Genomic DNA, 16,911 nt, shown 5'->3' with positions numbered 1-16,911 from the left:
TACCTACACCACATGAACTGCAGCGATTCAAGAAGGCAACTCACCACCACCTTCTCAAGGGCAATTAAGGATGGGCAATAAATGCTGACCCAGCCAGTGATGCCCACATCCCACAAATGAATAAATAAAAACAAAGCCTGTAGTTGCAGTGGGAAATCTGTTCATTGTGTGCAACTAGCCAGCAGTATGGAAGTGTGGCACGGGCCTCTGAATAGTCTAAGAATGGGCAGGTCTCCAAATTAACCCCCCTAAATTTATATTCACAACAATTACACATGTATAAAAAACTATAAAACATTAAGTGCAAATTAGTCAAAATGACAAATAACTTGTTTACTATCCATTTTTAAACACTGTTTACTATTTATGTGTAGTTTAATTATAATTCCATTTGAGAAGAAACAGGCATTGTTTTGCATGTCCAAATGATTGCTGCAGCTTTTCTAAACCAGGAAAAGAAGAAGCCGTAGATTATGGGATTGAATGTAGAATTCAAGTAACCAAACCAAACAAGAGCATCGAACAAAACAGGAGAGGCTGTATAATTGACATAACTATATGTTGTGTTGTAACTGAAAAATGGAGACCAACAAATCAGGAACACACCCAGCACCAGCCCGAGAGTTTTGACAGCTTTTCTTTCATTGCTTCGCGAAAATCTACTGCTGTTATCTTCAATGCTTTGCATTTGAATTGTTATTCTGTTTATGCTTCTGACCTGTTTCATAGCCACAAAATAAATCTTACAATAAATACACAACATGGTGACTCCCGGAATGTAAAAGGTAATCATTGATGCAACGACCCCTGATATGTCACCAAATACAAGTATGCAGCTTCCATAGCAAGCAATATGATTGTAGTAAAAGTCTTCAATTCCCTTTATATTTAATTGTAAAAAGATTAAGGTAAAAGCAAAAACAGCTGAAACGGCCCAACTGATGATGATCATCATCTTCACTGAGAAGAAAGTCATTCTTATTTTGTATCTCAGTGGGTCACACACTGCATAGTAACGGTCAACAGAGATGAAACACAGATGTAATATTGAAACTGTGCTGAACATAATATCCCAGCTGGAGTGAATCTTGCAAAACAAGTGCCCTAAATACCAACACGTTTCCACAGATCTTACCATACTGTAAGGCATAACCAAACAGCCCAACAGAAAATCAGAAGTAGCCAAAGAAAGAATAAGATAATTGGTAGGTGTGTGAAGATGTTTGAAATACAAAATAGAAACGATGAGTAACATGTTCCCAATAAGAGTACAGAGAATTATTAGCAGCATAAATATATACATTATAAAACGATGGCCATTTGATCGGGCTGCTTTAGGGCAAGATCCATTCACAAAATCATAACTGCATTGAGCAGCGTCTGTTGTCTCTGAGAGATTTGTGTCCATTGTCCTTCCTTTTAAAAGATCATTACTTGATTCCTGAATCTAGTCCAAAGCCTTTATTAAATTCTATACTTAGCAGCTCCTCCTCTTCAGCCCATCAACATACACTAGAAGAGGTGCAAAACAGAAATAAATAAATAAATAATGCTTTTTTCAATTCCAGTATTTACTTTAACAAGCTAAAATATTCAAAATGTCAAATGTTTATATAAATTGAACCATCTATGAAAATAAAGTAAAATATGACATACAAGAAATATTAGTCCTTTTAGAAATGCATGTTACTTTTTCCAAAATATATTTGATTTTATTTCAAACATCAAAACAATCTCATAACATTATGGTTAATGTATGTCCAATCTACTAGAATTATTACTAATTTTTACACTATAGTAAATCAGGTTTGATCTAAAACATCTTTGTACAAAAGCATATGAGTACAGAAGAAAGTATATGAGTAATGCTGAAAAGAGAGACATGTTGCTGAAGCTTATCGTCTTGCACTCACCAGGACAAATGCAAGAATGCCAAATTTCAAACGATCACAACAGTTTACACCATAGGGTGCTGATTGGTCGGCAGGTCGACTCTGATAGGCCGAGGTGCTGCCATGGAGAAAGCAAAAGAGAACTATAGGCTCCCCAAGCTCCTGGGTAATTCAAAAAGGCACAAGGCTCGAACATATTCCTTTTGCTTGCAGTGAACAGGTCCCTGCGTGTGAATGTATGTCTAGCAAGGGTAAATAAGCCACATTATGAGCTTGACTGATTATCTTAAATTGGTTGTTAGCGTAGCTATTAATGCACTCAGGATTGTTCAGCAATTGTTGCCTAATTATGGAATTACATCCAACAATAAACATTTTATTTTGGGCTTTGCAAGCACAGGCTGGTTGAGTACAGTCTGTATTCTACCTATTATGAACAACTAAAGGAACATGCTGTTTTATTCAATTAGCTAATCGCTGCAGTGGACGACCTATGTACCTGGTATCTCACTGACACTGTAATTCGTATATTCTGTGGTAGAACATAGTTTTTAAATTTGTCATTCTTGCATCTGCCCTGATGAATGCAAGACAAATGCCTCTCTTTTCAGAAACAGCATAACTAAATGTATATTTTTTTTTTTGGTAATTGGCCAGTTAGGATTGAGATGCAGAGAAATTTCTTCATTCAGAGGGTTCTGACTCTTTGGAATTCTCTGAGGGTTGTTGATGCTCAGTCATTGGTATATTCAAGATTTTTGGGCATTAATGGAATCAAGGGATATGAGGATATGAGGGCAGGAAAGTGAAGCTGATGTGAAGCTTGATCATTTGAATGAAGCCCCTTTTTATTTGCTCTTGGGATATGAGCATTACTTTCAAGGCCAACATTTATTGCCCATCACTAATAGCCCTTGAGAAAGTGGTGGCGAGCCACCTTCTTGAACTGCTACAGTCCATCTGGTGTAGATACATGCACAATATTTTTAGTGAGGGAGTTCCAAGATTTTTAACAAGCGACAGGCGAGGAATGATGGCATAGTTCTAAGTCAGGATGTGTATGACTTGAAGAGGAACTTGCAGGTGGTGGCCTTCCCATGCTTCTGTTGTCTTTGTTCTTCTAGGTGGTGGAGGCATGAGCTTGGAAGGTGCTATTTAAGGAGCCTTGACAAGGTGCTCCAGTGCACTTTGTAAATGGTACACAGTGCTGCCACTGTGCATCGCTGGTGGAAGAAGTGAATATTTAGGGTGGTGGTTAGGGTGCCAATTAAATGGGCTGCTTTGCCCAGGATGATGCTGAGCTTCTTGAGTGCTGTTGCAACTTCACTCACCCAAGCAAGGGGAAATTATTCTCATCGCAATACTGATTTGTGCCTTGCAGATTGTAGACTGGCTTGGGGGTGTCAGGAGGTGAGTTACTCACTGCAGAATTCTCAGCCATCCCTAATTGATCATGTATCACAGTATTTACATGGCTGGTCCAATTAAGTTCCAGGTCAATGGTATCCCCTAGGATGTTGCTGGTGGCGATTTCAGTCATGGTAGCGTTGTTGAATGTCAAGGGGAGATGGTTAGTTTCTCTCTTATTGGAGATGGCCATTGCCTGGCCCTTGTTTGGCATGAAAGTTACATGTCATTTATCCACACAAATCTGAATGTTGTCTAAGTCTTGCTGTATGTGGGTACAGACTGCTTCAACATATGAGGGGTTATGATTGGGTCTGAAAACTGCAATCATTAGTAAGCATCCTCACCGTTGACCTTATGATGGAGGGAAGATCACTGATGAAGCAGCTAAAGATTGTTGAGCCTAGGACACTACCCCAAGGAATTACTTCAGCAATGCCCTGGGACTGAGAAAATTAGCTTCCAACAACCGCAACTATACTTATGTTCTGATGTTCTCAAATTGGCTAATGTCAGTCGCAAAGATGACGAACTCTGTAATAAATTTAAGTTGCTGTGAAGAAAATGTTTGCCTTATGCTTGAGGGGAGACAGTGGCATAGTGGTAATATCATTGTACTAGCAATACAGAGCGTCGAGCTAATGCTGTGGGGACACGGGTTCATATAGCACTACAGCAGCTGGTGGGGTTTAAGTTCAAATAATAAATCTGAAATATAAAGCTACTTTCAGTAATGGTGCTATGCCAATTGTTGTAAAAACCCATCTGATCCTTTTGGGAAGGAAACCTACCATCTTTATTAGGGCTGGCCTACATGTGACTCCAGGCCCATAGCAATGTGGTTGACTCTTAGCTGCCCTCTGAAATGGCCAAGTAAGGCACTCAGTTTGAGGGCAATTAGGGATGGGAAGCAAATGCTGACCTCGGAAGCAACGCTTGCATCCGACAAAAGGGAAAGTAGATTTAATTATCCAAGAAGAAAAATTGTGTTTTAACATCCTAATGTATTTTATAATCGTATATAAAGTATAGATATAGCAAGATACATACATATAATATAGGTGAATTAACTTACCTTTAGTTTATAAACATACATATGGGAATCCTCTTTTGTTTGAAGTACAATCCACAATAGTTCAATTCTCATTCATCCCAGTATCTGATAATGATAATCTGTGGAATATGTTGTGTTAAAGTTTAATTCAATATATCAGTATTTATCACCAATAATAAATTATATATTATTTAAATAAACAAAATAAATGGATACTTGTCCATATGTTATTTTTTTATAATGAGAATTACTTCATACAATGATAGTTAATGCATCGCAATATTTAAGTTGTAACAGATATTACAACTATTGATTTTCTTAGCCAGCAAACATTTTAGGATAAAAGCAAAATACTGTAGATGCTGGAAATCTGAAATTAAAACAGAAAATGTTGGAAAAACTCAGTAGGCCTGACAGCAACTGTGGAGAGAGAAACAGAGTTAACGTTTTGAGTCCGTATGACTCTTCTTCTACTTCTCAAGTTGAACAGTCCCTTTTTATTTTCAAGGACATTTGAACACCTTGCATTTAATTCTCCACTTTCATTGTTAAGTTATTTGTGAAACCCCAAAATAAAACCAACCCACATTATTTTCTGTTGAATGTTGCATAGAATACAGTTAGTATGAAGGTGGCACATTTTGAGTTCAAAAGACTGATGTTAACCGAACATTTACCTAAAGCATCTAATTATATTGTTTCTATTCAAGATCGTGATCAAACCTGATATTGAGCTATTCATGTTGTGTAGAAATCAGTAACACCAGATTGGATATACATAACATCCATTATGTCACAAGGTTATCTCAATGTCTGAAATAAAATCGCAGCAAATGACAAAAAGGGAATAATTTGTATTTTTGAAATAAATATCTTACATGGTTGAAAAAAAGAACTAGTATTTTTAACATGTTGATTTTTCTTAAAAACTCAAATTGGTTGTTTAGCTTGCATAAACTTATAACATTTCTTAATTTATTTTTGCATCACGAACAATTTTGTCACTTTTTAAATAGCTTAACAACAGTTAAAATGTTATATAGCAAGGTGCAGTGATAAGGTTTAGATCTAATCTATAGAATGTTTTAGAGTTGTCAAACCTACAACACAACAAAATGTTGGTAGGTAATCATTTAATTTTCTCACTGTATTCACACTGGAATCATAGCAGCCGTATTGCACTTCTTTAGTACTGGAATTGTAATGCTCCTACTACAGACCTAACTGAATCACTCAACACAGAACAGACCAATCTAGGAGTAGGGTTCAGTAACGGTAACTTATGTACAATATGTTTTATAGAGCTTAAAATGTAACCACACAGAGTATTATGTGAAATGGATATGTAGGCCAGCTCATTAACCAGATAAGAAAAAAAGCAGCACAACGCCAAAATGCATTTTACTGTTTTCGGTGAGTTGCAGAAATAGCTCAAATTGAAGAGAGACTGACCACAAGATGTGATGAAGGGAATGATGAAATTAGTATTCAGTTAACTCTCCTGTTTTGTACACAGAGCTGAACTGTGAATGGGGAACAGAATGGTCAACACTAAAGCAATGACTAGAAACGCATTGCACACTGTAGCAAAGCATGTTATGGCAAGAAGATTTTGATGAACTGGGACCAGCCGAAATGGATAGCCTTGCAGGGTAAGGTCATGTTGAAGTCTGAAGTTGAGATCCTGGGTCTGCATAGACCTGAATGGAAGAACAGCAATAAACAGCGGTGGGAATTGCCAGAGTCAATTCCAAGGGGAAATTTTGTGATGTTTCTGAGTGACCTGTTTAATGATGACTGACTGATTAAAATGACATGGATACCTGAAATGTCAGGAAGGTGAAGTCCTCACATACTACCAGAAATATATCTGTTTAAATGTGTGTGCAGCATCAATCCGGTATCTAAGATGCTACTTCAATTTGGACACTCCTGTCAACCCCTGGGTACTCAATTCTTGCTGGGTGCAGTGGGGTTGGGGTGGTTTGTTGGGGGAGGGGGAACATTGGAATATGAGGTGGATAAAATCGGAGTTGTCATTTCTGAATAGCTGTGGGAGAGTTCATACATATACACCGCACACATGCAGATGCACATATGGGAGGTGGTGGTGTAGTGGTATTGTCACTAGACTAGTAATCTTTGGGGACCTGGGTTCAAATTCCATGGAATTAAAAGTCTAACGATGACCATGAAACCATTGCTGTAAAAACCCACTTGGTTCACTAATATCCTTTAGGGAAGGACATGTGACTCCAGAACCATTTAAAAGTCAACCAGTGTGGTTGACTTTTAAATGGGGTTGGCAATAAATGCTGGCCTAGCCAGTGATGCCCACACCTCAAGTATGAATTTTTTAAAGAAACACACACTACACACATGTACACCATACATGTGTACAGGCATACACACAAACTATCCATACACAGCACCAACTGTTAGAGCTATCTGATGTAAAGCATCTCATTAGAATGAAATTGCAATATGCAAAGTGAATGACACTAACATCAGATGTCAAAAGCAGTGCTGAAATCTGAAAAAGGATTAGACAAACCAAAAATGTTTTTACAAAATTAAGCAACCTTCTAAGAAACGTCAATTTGAGTTTTGAAACAAGAATCCATGTACAAAAATGTTCTGTCTTGTCAGTAAAGAATTCTGGATGTGAACCCTGGAGCATTGGGAAACATGAAGAAAAAAAAATCGAAGGTCTGAAATGAGGTGCTTCAGAAGGGTTCTAAGGGTAAGTTGGGTGGAGGAAAGAACTGACAAAGGAGTACTGAATGAGGTTAGAGGGACAAGAGAACTCTTGAACAATACCAAAAGAAGACAAAAGGAGTTCTTCGAACATTTATCTGTGCAGGAAGGTTGGGATGCCTAATCACCACCAGAAGGATTAACGGAAGGAGGGCAAGAGGGCAACAGCGAAGGAAGCAGCTTAGGCAACATTAAAGACTGGCTTGATGAGAACTCCAACAATGAGGCCATTCACTATTGCTATGATCTGAAAGTTTAGAAAACCATTGCCGTCTACATCACTCAGCAATATGGCACTTAGGCGATGACGATGTCAATGCATGAATAAACGTGATAACATTAAGTGTTAATACTTTTGCTAAAATAGGAAAGTAAATGTATACAAATGCATCAACTAATTAATTACTAATTTTGCACATTATGATTTCAATTTACAAGGAATGAATAACTAAAAATGGAAATATAACTGAGATTCACGATTACCATTTATAAGAAACAAATACTTTCTGCTTGATATTCTTTAAAACTATACTGTGTAGCATCAACAATATTTACAGTACAGATGATGTGTATACCTATCAGAAAAGGAAGGTTATGAAATCTTCAATTATTAATGTAATAATTCCTCAGTTTATTTCATGTATATTTTCAATAAAATGTAAGTATGCATAACATAAAGCTTAGTAAACTTCATTGGTCTGAAACAAAACTGAACACTTACCACACATATTTCTTGCCTCACCATCCTCTGTCATCATCAGTGCCAACCTCTCCAAAATCATTAATTGTTCATACAATATGGTGTGGATCTATCCTCAAACAAATCTGTTCTGTAAATCAGATTCTAGTCACAGTCATTGTAAGATTGGGACTCAATGCAAATCAAGCAATTAAGGTCCTTCACTCAACTGACAAACAACAGGCTCAACACCCAGGACTGGTTGTTAGAGGACATTCTCTTCTATTTATGAACGACACCATGTTAGCCCTTCACAAATATTTACTTACAGCAGGTAGTTAGTCATTATTGCTTATACTACAAAATGCCCTGTACAAATGGCTTTTTATCAATGCCCTTTACATTCAAAATGTCAATTAAACATAAGGCTAATGGCAAACAATATCAATGAATGGGTTGTTAAGGGAACGAAGGTTCTGACAATATTTGCTTTGCCCAGAAGTAAATGCCAGTTTTTACTTCTTTTTAACATATGTGCTTATCCAAAACTAGATTTCACAATCCCAGAATGTAATTTATTTTACTTGCTTATAAAAAATTTTTTATTAAATTTTGAGCTTTAAAATAAAAACAAACAAAGTGTAATGTCATTAATATGAACATGTTGTATAAATGACAATTATATAGTGCAGATAAAGGGTAATAAAATGTATCACTTTTCTTCCACCTACTTAGGCAATAGGGTTCATAGGTCTATTATTACCACTCTCTCACCCAGAAGAGTTAAATATTTGTACAACTCTGAGGCGTAAACCATTAGCTCACACATTAGATGTTTCCACCTTCAATATTTTAAACAGGTTTTCCAATTCCAAAAATTTGTTTTATGCATTCATGGGATGTGGGCATTGCTGGTTAAGCCAACATTTATTGCCCAACCCTAATTGCTCTTAAGAAAGTGGTAGTGTGCTACCTTCTTGAACCGCTGCAGTCCATGTGTTGTAGGAACACCCACAGTACTATTAGGAAGGGTGTTCCAGGATTTTGAACCAGCAACAGTGAAAGAATGGTGATAGAGTTCTAAGTCAGGATGGTGATACCTAGAATGAATGGGTTGTCTTATGAGGAAAGGTTAGACAAGCTGGGCTTGTTTCCACTGGAGTTTAGAAGAGTGAGGGGTGACTTGATTGAAGCATACAAGATCCTGAATGGTCTTGACAAGGTAGACATGGAAAGGATGTTTCCTCTTGTGGGTGAGTCCAGAACAAGGGGGCACTGTTTTAAAATTAGAGGTTTTAGGACAAAGATAAGGAGATTTTTTTTCTCTCAGAGCGTTGTGCGACTTTGGAACTCTCTGCCTCATAAGGTGGTGGAGGCGAGGTCACTGAATATTTTTAAGGCAGAGGTAGATACATTCTTGTTAGACAAGGGAATCAAAGGTTATCGTGGGTAGATTGGAATGTGGAATTCAAAACAAACATATCAGCTTAATGAACGGCGGAATAGGTTTGAGAGGCAAAATGGCCTACTTCTGCTCCTATTTTGCATGTTTGTTTGTGGCTTGGAAGGGAATTTGCAGGCGGTGGTGTTCCCATGCCCTTGTCCTTGTTGGTGGTAGAGGTCTCAGGTTTGGAAGGCGCTGTCGAATGGGGACTTGGTGAGTTTCTGCAGTGCATTCTGTAAATGGTACACACTGATGCCACTATGCGTCAGTGAGGGAGGGAGTGAATGTTTAAGGTGGTGGATGGGGTACCTATCAAGTGAGCTGATTTGTCCTGGATGGCGTCCAGAGTATTCCATTACACTCCTGAGTTGTGTCTTTTAGATTGTGGACAGGTTTGGGGAGTCAGGAGATGAGTTAAGCTTTGCAGAATTCCCAGCCTCTGACCTGCTCTTGTAGCCACAGTACTTATATGGCTGGTCCAGTTCAGTTTCTGGTCAATGTTAACAACTACAGTGTTGATAGTGGGGGATTCAGCAATGGTAATGCCTTTGAATATCAAGGGGAGAAAGCTACATTCTCTCTTTTTGGAGATGGTCATTGCCTGGCATTTGTGTGGCATGAGTGTTACTTGCAACTTGTCAGCTCAAGCCTGGATATTGTCCAGGTCTTGCTGCATATGGACATGGACTGCTTCAGTATCTGAGGAGTCACGAATGGTGCTGAACAGTGTGAAGTCATCAGCGAACATCCCCAATTCTGACCTTATGATGGAAGGAAGGCCATTGAAACAGCTAAAGATGGTTTTGCCTCGGACACTACTCTGAGGAACTCCTGCAGTGATTTCCTGGGACTGGGATGATTGACCTCCAATAACCACAGCCATCTTCCTTTATACTGGGTATAACTCCAAACAGTGGAGAGTTTGCTCCTGATTCCTATAGACTTCAGTTTTGTTAGGGCTCCTTGATGCCGCTGTCAGGAAGATATAATAAATTTCACAATGTTATTGGAATTTATTGTAAAGTGGGGTAATAATGGGGTGTGTGTGTGTGTGAGTTTGCGCGTGCATCTTAATTGAAAGGCAGCTGGTCTGAAGGCTTTGATGTAACAGAAGATAAGCTAGGTTTCAAATGTTATGCAGGTAAAGGGAACGTTTGCATTTTTAAATAAATCAGACTAGATTGATTTCAAAGGAGGGGTGAAATGTTTCACCTAGCCAGGAAAAATTAAGAAAATGTTTATTTTTCCTGAAGATTACTGGTAAAATTGGTACTTTGATGGTTCTTAAAATTAGAGGGGTAAAGTCCAAAGATATAGGCCAGAACATAACACTCGTCGGGCAGGCGTGCGCCCGACCTGACCAAGTGTGAAATGAAGCACGATGATGTTGGCCGAATGTCCCGGCAACATCGCGCACTCATGCAATATTTCGGTCGGTGGGTTCACGCGGGAGTTGGCAGCACGCCCGCCGACAATTAAAAGGCCTATTAAGGCCATTAAAGTTATAATTGGAAGAGGTTTTTCGCTTCCTGTCCAACCTTACGGTGGGTGGGCAGGCGAATAGGCCAAGCAGGCTTTGCATATTTTAAGAAACCTCATCCACGGGCAGGATGAGGTTTCCAACAGCAAATAAAAATTTTAACATTTCATTAATAACATGTCCCTGCTCATGTGGGAACATGCTTTATAACATTTTTAAAATCTTTATTTAAATGTTCAAAACTCTTCATCTCCCTGAGGCAGCTCTGTGCCTCAGGGAGCTTTTCCAGCATGCACCCGCACCCGTGCGCAAACTTGCACTCTTGCCCCCTCCCACCCCCCCACACAGGCAGCACTCAGCACTGCCATGCGCATTTCACGCTGGGCGGGCCTTAATTGGCCTGCCAGCATGAAATCGCGGTCCAGTCCTGATTGCCGGTGGCGGTTGGCTTCCCGACCGCTTCCACTCGCCCCCGCCGAGCTCGCCTGACAAGGCTGGCCATAGTGAAACAATGGGAATTTGCATTCAAAGGGGAAAATATGTAGAAAGCAGTGAAGGTTATGTGTAAGGGCAGGCATTCTAAGATCTAAAACAAGTGTGAAAAAGCCTCCAGCATCTATGCTTCAAGCTGCTGTCCACGAAGAATTGAAGTTAAGGAAACTCACTTTGGATTGGATCGTTCAGGGGCATCACCTGGGTCTTTTAAAATCTATGGGCAAAAATTTTCACTCAGCAGGTGGGCGCGCGCTTGACCTGCTCGAGTGTGAAATGACGCAAATTGACATCGGCCAGGCGTGCCGACGTCAACCCGCAATCACACAATGTTCGGTCGGCGGGCATGCGCTGGAGCCGGCAGTGTACCCGCCGACAATTAAAAGGCCTGTTAAGGCCATTAAGTAATCCATTAACGGTTGGCGGGCAGGCGAAAAGACCAAGCGGCCTATGCATTTTTTTGGAAACCTTATTCACGGGCGGGATGGGGTTTCCAAAAGCAAATAAAAATAAAAATTTTAATGTTTCATTAATAACATGTCCCTGCTCATGTAACAGAGTCACATGAGGTGACATGTTTCATTACATTTCTATTTTTTCTACTTTTTTTCATATGTCTTCATCTCCGTGCCTCAGGGAGATTATGCAGCGCTCACTCATGTGCATGCGCAAAGTTCTCACTCGGTCCACTCACCTCCCCTGCACAGACAGCACTCAATGCTGCCGTTCGCGTTTCATGCTGGGCGGGCCTTAATTGGCCCACCAGTGTGAAATCACATTGCAGTGCCAATCGCGGGTGACGGTTGGCTTCCCTACCACCCACACCGAGCCCATCCGCCAAGGGCAAAATTCTGCCCTATGTGTCTTACTGTTGCCTAAACGAAAGTGTAACTGGGAGTTAGATCAACCAGGGGGTTTAGAAGTTATCACAGTAGTCATTTGTCGATCTATGTATGTATTGAAAATCATTTCTTCTATTAGTAAAGGTTTATTTTAGTTTTCTAAGAAACCTATAAGACTCAGTGGTCTTATTACTACTTAATTCAAGACATGCATCTCGAAATTTATACAAATTGCAAAACAGTTGTGGCAGTGTTTCAAGCTTCCCTTTGGAATATAAGCAGCTCAGCATTTGCCATCATCTGTGCCATAACAGCCGCACTCGGTCAAATGCTGCCTTGATGTCAAGGTTGCAATGATGTTCGGAGCTGAGTGGCAAAGGCAGAACCTAAGCTGAGTGTCAGCGAGCTGGTTATTGTGGAGTAAGAACTGCTTAAAAGTAATATCAAAAACACTTTCCATCACTTTACTGATGTTCAAGAGTAGACTGGTGGGCCGGTAATTGGCCAGGTTGGATTTGTCCTGCTTTTTGTGGACAGGACATACCTGGCCAATTTTCCATATTGCTGAGCAGATGCCACTGTTGTAGCTGTACTGGAATAGCTTGGTTAGAGGCAGGGCTAGTTCTGGAGCACAAGATTTCAGTACTAATGCCAGAATGTGTCAGGGCCCATAGCCATTGCAATATCTCGTGCCTTCAGCCATTTCTTGGTATCACGTGAAGTGAAGTGAATCAAACTGGTTGAAGACTGGCATCTGTGATGCTGGGAACCTCTGGAGGAGGTCAAGATGGGTCATCCACTAGGCACTTCTGGCTGAATATTGTTGAGAATGCTTCAGCCTTATCTTTTGCACTGATGTGCTGGGCTCCCTCATCATTGAGGAAGGGGATATTTGTGGAGCCTCCTCCCCCAATTAGTTGTTTAATAGTCCACCACCATTCACAGCTGGATGTGGCAGGACTGCAGAGCTTAGATCTGATCTGTTGTTTGTGAGATCACTTAGCTCTGTCTATCACATGCTACTTCTGCTGTTTGGCACGCAAGTAGTCCTGTGTTATAGCTTCACCAGGTTGACACCTCATTTTTAGGTGTGCCTGGTGCTGTTCCTGGCATGCACTCCTGCACTCTTCATTGAACCAGGATTGATACCCCAGCTTGATGGTAATGGTAGAGTGGAGGATATGCCAGGTCATGAGTTACAGATTCTAACTCACAGACTAGGCAAGCAATAGCCTGACATAGTCATCCTCACGGAATCATACCTTACAGGCAATGTCCCAGACAATGTCCCAGACACCATCACCTTCCCTGGTGAGTAAAGTAAATGGATGGGTGGATGAGGTGAGTAAGAGGATGGTTCACCTGCTGCTGCTAATGGTCCATAGAACCTTATGGATGTCCAGTCTTGAGTTGCTAGATCTGTTCAAAATCTATTTCACTTAGCACGGAGGTAGTGCCACAAAACACGATGGAGGGTATCTTCAGTGTGAAGGCAGGACTTCATCTCCAGAGTGATTGTGCGATGGTCACACCTACCAACACTGTCATGGACAGATGCACCTGTGACAGGTTAATTGGTGAGGACGAGGTCAAGTAGGTTTTTCTCTCTTGTTGGTTCCCTCACCACCTGACGCAGACCCAGTCTAGCAGCTATGTCCTTTAGGACTCGGCCAGCTCAGTCAGTAGTGGTGCTTCCAAGCCACCCTTGGTGATGGACATTGAAGTTACCACCCAGAGTACATTCTGTACCCTTGCCACCCTCAGTTCTTCTTCCAATATTGTGTTCAATATGGAGGATTGCTGATTCAATCAGCTGAGGGGTGGACAGTAGGTGATAACCAGCAGGAGGTTTCTTTGCCCATGTTTAACCTGCTGCCATAAGGCTTAATGGGATCCGGAGTTAATGTTGAGAACTCCAAGGGCAACTCCCTCCCATGTGCATACCACTGTGCCACTATCTCTGCTGGGTCTGTCCTGCAGGTAGGGTAGGACATACCCACCTGCCACCCTACTTGCCTGTCACCTTATCCAACTACCGCTGCACGCCCCTGTTACCTCACCCACCTACCACCTCACTCACATACCACCTAAGCCACCTACCATCTCACCCAACCAACACCTCACTCACCTGCCAGCCAACCCATCTGCCACATCACTTGAACTCTCTCCTCCATCCCCACCCCCTTTCCGATCCCCCTTTTTTCTAATAATTTATCATTTTAAAAATATATTTTTCTTTTCCCACCTATTTCTATTATTTTTAAATTTATTTCCATCCATTGTTTTATCTCCACCTTTTAGCCCATTTCGATCCCTTCTCCCTACCCCACCCCCACTAGGGCTATCTGTCACTTGCTCGTCCTGCTTTCTACCCTTAATGTCACCATTAGCACATTCCTTAGCTAATATCACCACCGTCTACGCCCCTTTGTCCTTTTGTCGATGACATCTTTGGCAATCTCTTCTTTGCCTCCACCTGTCACTGGCCCTCTATCCAGCTCTACCTGTCCCACCCCCCCTCAAACAGCTTATATTTCACCTCATTTCTATTTTTCTTTAGTTCTGATGAAGAGTCATAAGGACTCGAAACGTTAACTGTATTCCTCTCCGCAGATGCTGTCAGACTTGCTGAGTTTTTCCAGCTATTTTTGTTTTTGTGCCACATCACTTACCTACCCATGACCAACTTACCCATGTTATCCCCTTACTCATCTCATCCACCTACCCATTTACTTCACCCACCAGGGGTGGTGATGGTGGTGTCTGGTCATCATCTATAAGGTATGATTCTGTGAGGATGACTATGTCAGGCTGTTGCTTGACTAGTCTGTGAGACAGCTCTCCCAATTTTGGCACTATCCAAATGTTAGCAAGGGGGACTTTGCAGGGTCGACAGGGTTAGGTGTTGCTGTTTCTGGTGTCTAGTTCGATGCCGGGTGATCCTCCTCCCAGTTTCTTTCCTTTTGGGCCTCCTCGTGATGTAATACAATTGAATGGCTTGCTAGGCCATTTCAGAGGCCAGTTAAGAGTCAACTACATTGCTGTGTGTCTGGAGTCACATGTAGACCAGATCAAACCACCCGACTACCCCTCAGACCCAATTATCATTACACACACCTACTTGCCATCCTACCCACCTGCAATCTCAACCATTTACCACCGCACATACCTACCACCTCATGCAATTGCTACCTAATCCAGCCACCCGCCACTTCACCCACCTGCCACTTCATCCACATGCCACATAACCCGTCTAATTCACTTGTCAGCTCACTCACCTGTCACATTACTTACCTACCCACTCGCCACTTACCCATTTACCCATTTCACCCTCTTACTCCACTCATCCACCTACCCACCTACCTCACCCATCTACCCACCCTATCACCCTACCCATTCATTCGTTCATCCATTCACTTTTTCATTTTCATTCATGGGATATGGGCTTCACTGGCTGAGCCAGCATTTATTGCCATAGAACCATAGAAAAGTTACAGCACAGAAGGAGGCCATTCGGCCCTGCTTGTTCATGCCAGCCCGAGGACACCCAGGTGCCCTTTCTAATCCCACCTTCCTGCACCTGGCCCATAGCCCTGCAGCTTACAGCACTTTAGGTGCAGATCCAGGTATTTTTTAAAAGAGTTTAAAGTTTCTGCCTCTACCACCAACTTGGGTAGTGAATTCCAGACACCCACTACCCTCTGCGTAAAAAAGTTCTTCCTCATGTCCCCCCTACACCTTCTGCCACTTACCTTGAATCTATGTCCCCTAGTTCTAGAATTCTTCATCAAGGGAAACAATTTTATCCTGTCCACTTTTTCTAACCCTGGCAACATTCTTGTAAACCTCCTCTGCACTCTCTCCAGGGCTATTACATCCTTCCTGTAATGTGGTGACCAGAACTGCACACAATACTCCAGTTGTGGCCTCACCAGTGTTTTATACAATTCCAACATTATATCTTTACTTTTATATTCTATACCTCTGCCAGTGAAGGAGAGCATTCCATATGCCTTCTTTACAACCTTGTCTACTTGAACTGCTGCCTTCAGGGACCTGTGTACTTGTACGCCAAGATCTCTCACTTCATCTACCCCTCTTAGTATATTCCCATTTATTTTGTAATCCCTTTAACTGTTTGACCTCCCTAAATGTATGACCTCACACTTCTCTATGTTAAAATCCATCTGCCACTTTACCGCCCACTCCACCAACCCGTCTATATCGTTTTGGAGATTATAGCCATCCTCTACACTATCCACTACTCGGCCAATCTTTGTATCATCTGCAAATTTCCCAATCATGCCCCCCACGTTCACGTCCAAATCGTTAATATATAACACAAACAACAAGGGTCCCAACACCGAGTCCTGTGGAACACCACTTGCAACAACTTTCCATTCGCAAGGGCATCCATCGACCATCCCTAGTTATCCTTGAGAAGGTGGTGGTGAACTGCTGCAGTCCATGTGGTGTAGGTGCACCGATAGTGCTGTTAGGGAGGGAATTCCAGGATTTTAACCCAGTGACAGTGAAGGAACAGCGATATGTTTCCAAGTCAGGATGGCGGGTGGCTTGGAGGGAACTTCCAGGTGGTGGTGTTCCCATCTATCTTCTGCCCTTGTCCTTCTAGATGGTAGCGGTCGTGGGTTTGGAAGGTGAATTCCTGCAGTACACCTTGTAGATGGTACACAACAGTGCTACTGTGCGTCAGTGGTGGAGGGAGTGAATGTTTGTGGATGAGGTGCCAAGCAAGTGGGCTGCTTTGTCCTGGATGGTGTTGAGCTTCTTGAGTGTTGTTGGAGCTGTGCTCATCTGAGACACAGATACCTTCATGTATCAGAGCAGATGTGCCAATACAGAC

The 16,911-nt window shown here is 41.5% G+C and overlaps 1 protein-coding gene across 1 annotated transcript; it reads right to left on the bottom strand.

Annotated features, from left to right (window-relative positions):
- Positions 1-379: 379 nt before the first annotated feature.
- LOC144681113 (trace amine-associated receptor 1-like) lies at positions 380-1,408 on the bottom strand. Its single transcript, XM_078542844.1, has one exon. It carries the CDS (start codon positions 1,406-1,408, stop codon positions 380-382), a length of 1,029 nt encoding a protein of 342 aa, XP_078398970.1.
- Between the last annotated feature and the right edge of the window lie 15,503 nt (positions 1,409-16,911).

This window comes from Cetorhinus maximus, chromosome 5 (assembly GCF_964194155.1).
Source record: "Cetorhinus maximus chromosome 5, sCetMax3.hap1.1, whole genome shotgun sequence".
NCBI classification, from domain to species: Eukaryota; Metazoa; Chordata; class Chondrichthyes; order Lamniformes; family Cetorhinidae; genus Cetorhinus; species Cetorhinus maximus.
This window is presented reverse-complemented; position numbering and strand designations above follow the sequence as displayed.

Coding starts and splice junctions, on each gene's coding strand:
- LOC144681113 (XM_078542844.1), bottom strand. CDS start 1,408: ATGGACACAAATCTCTCAGAGACAACAGACGCTGCTCAATGCAGTTAT.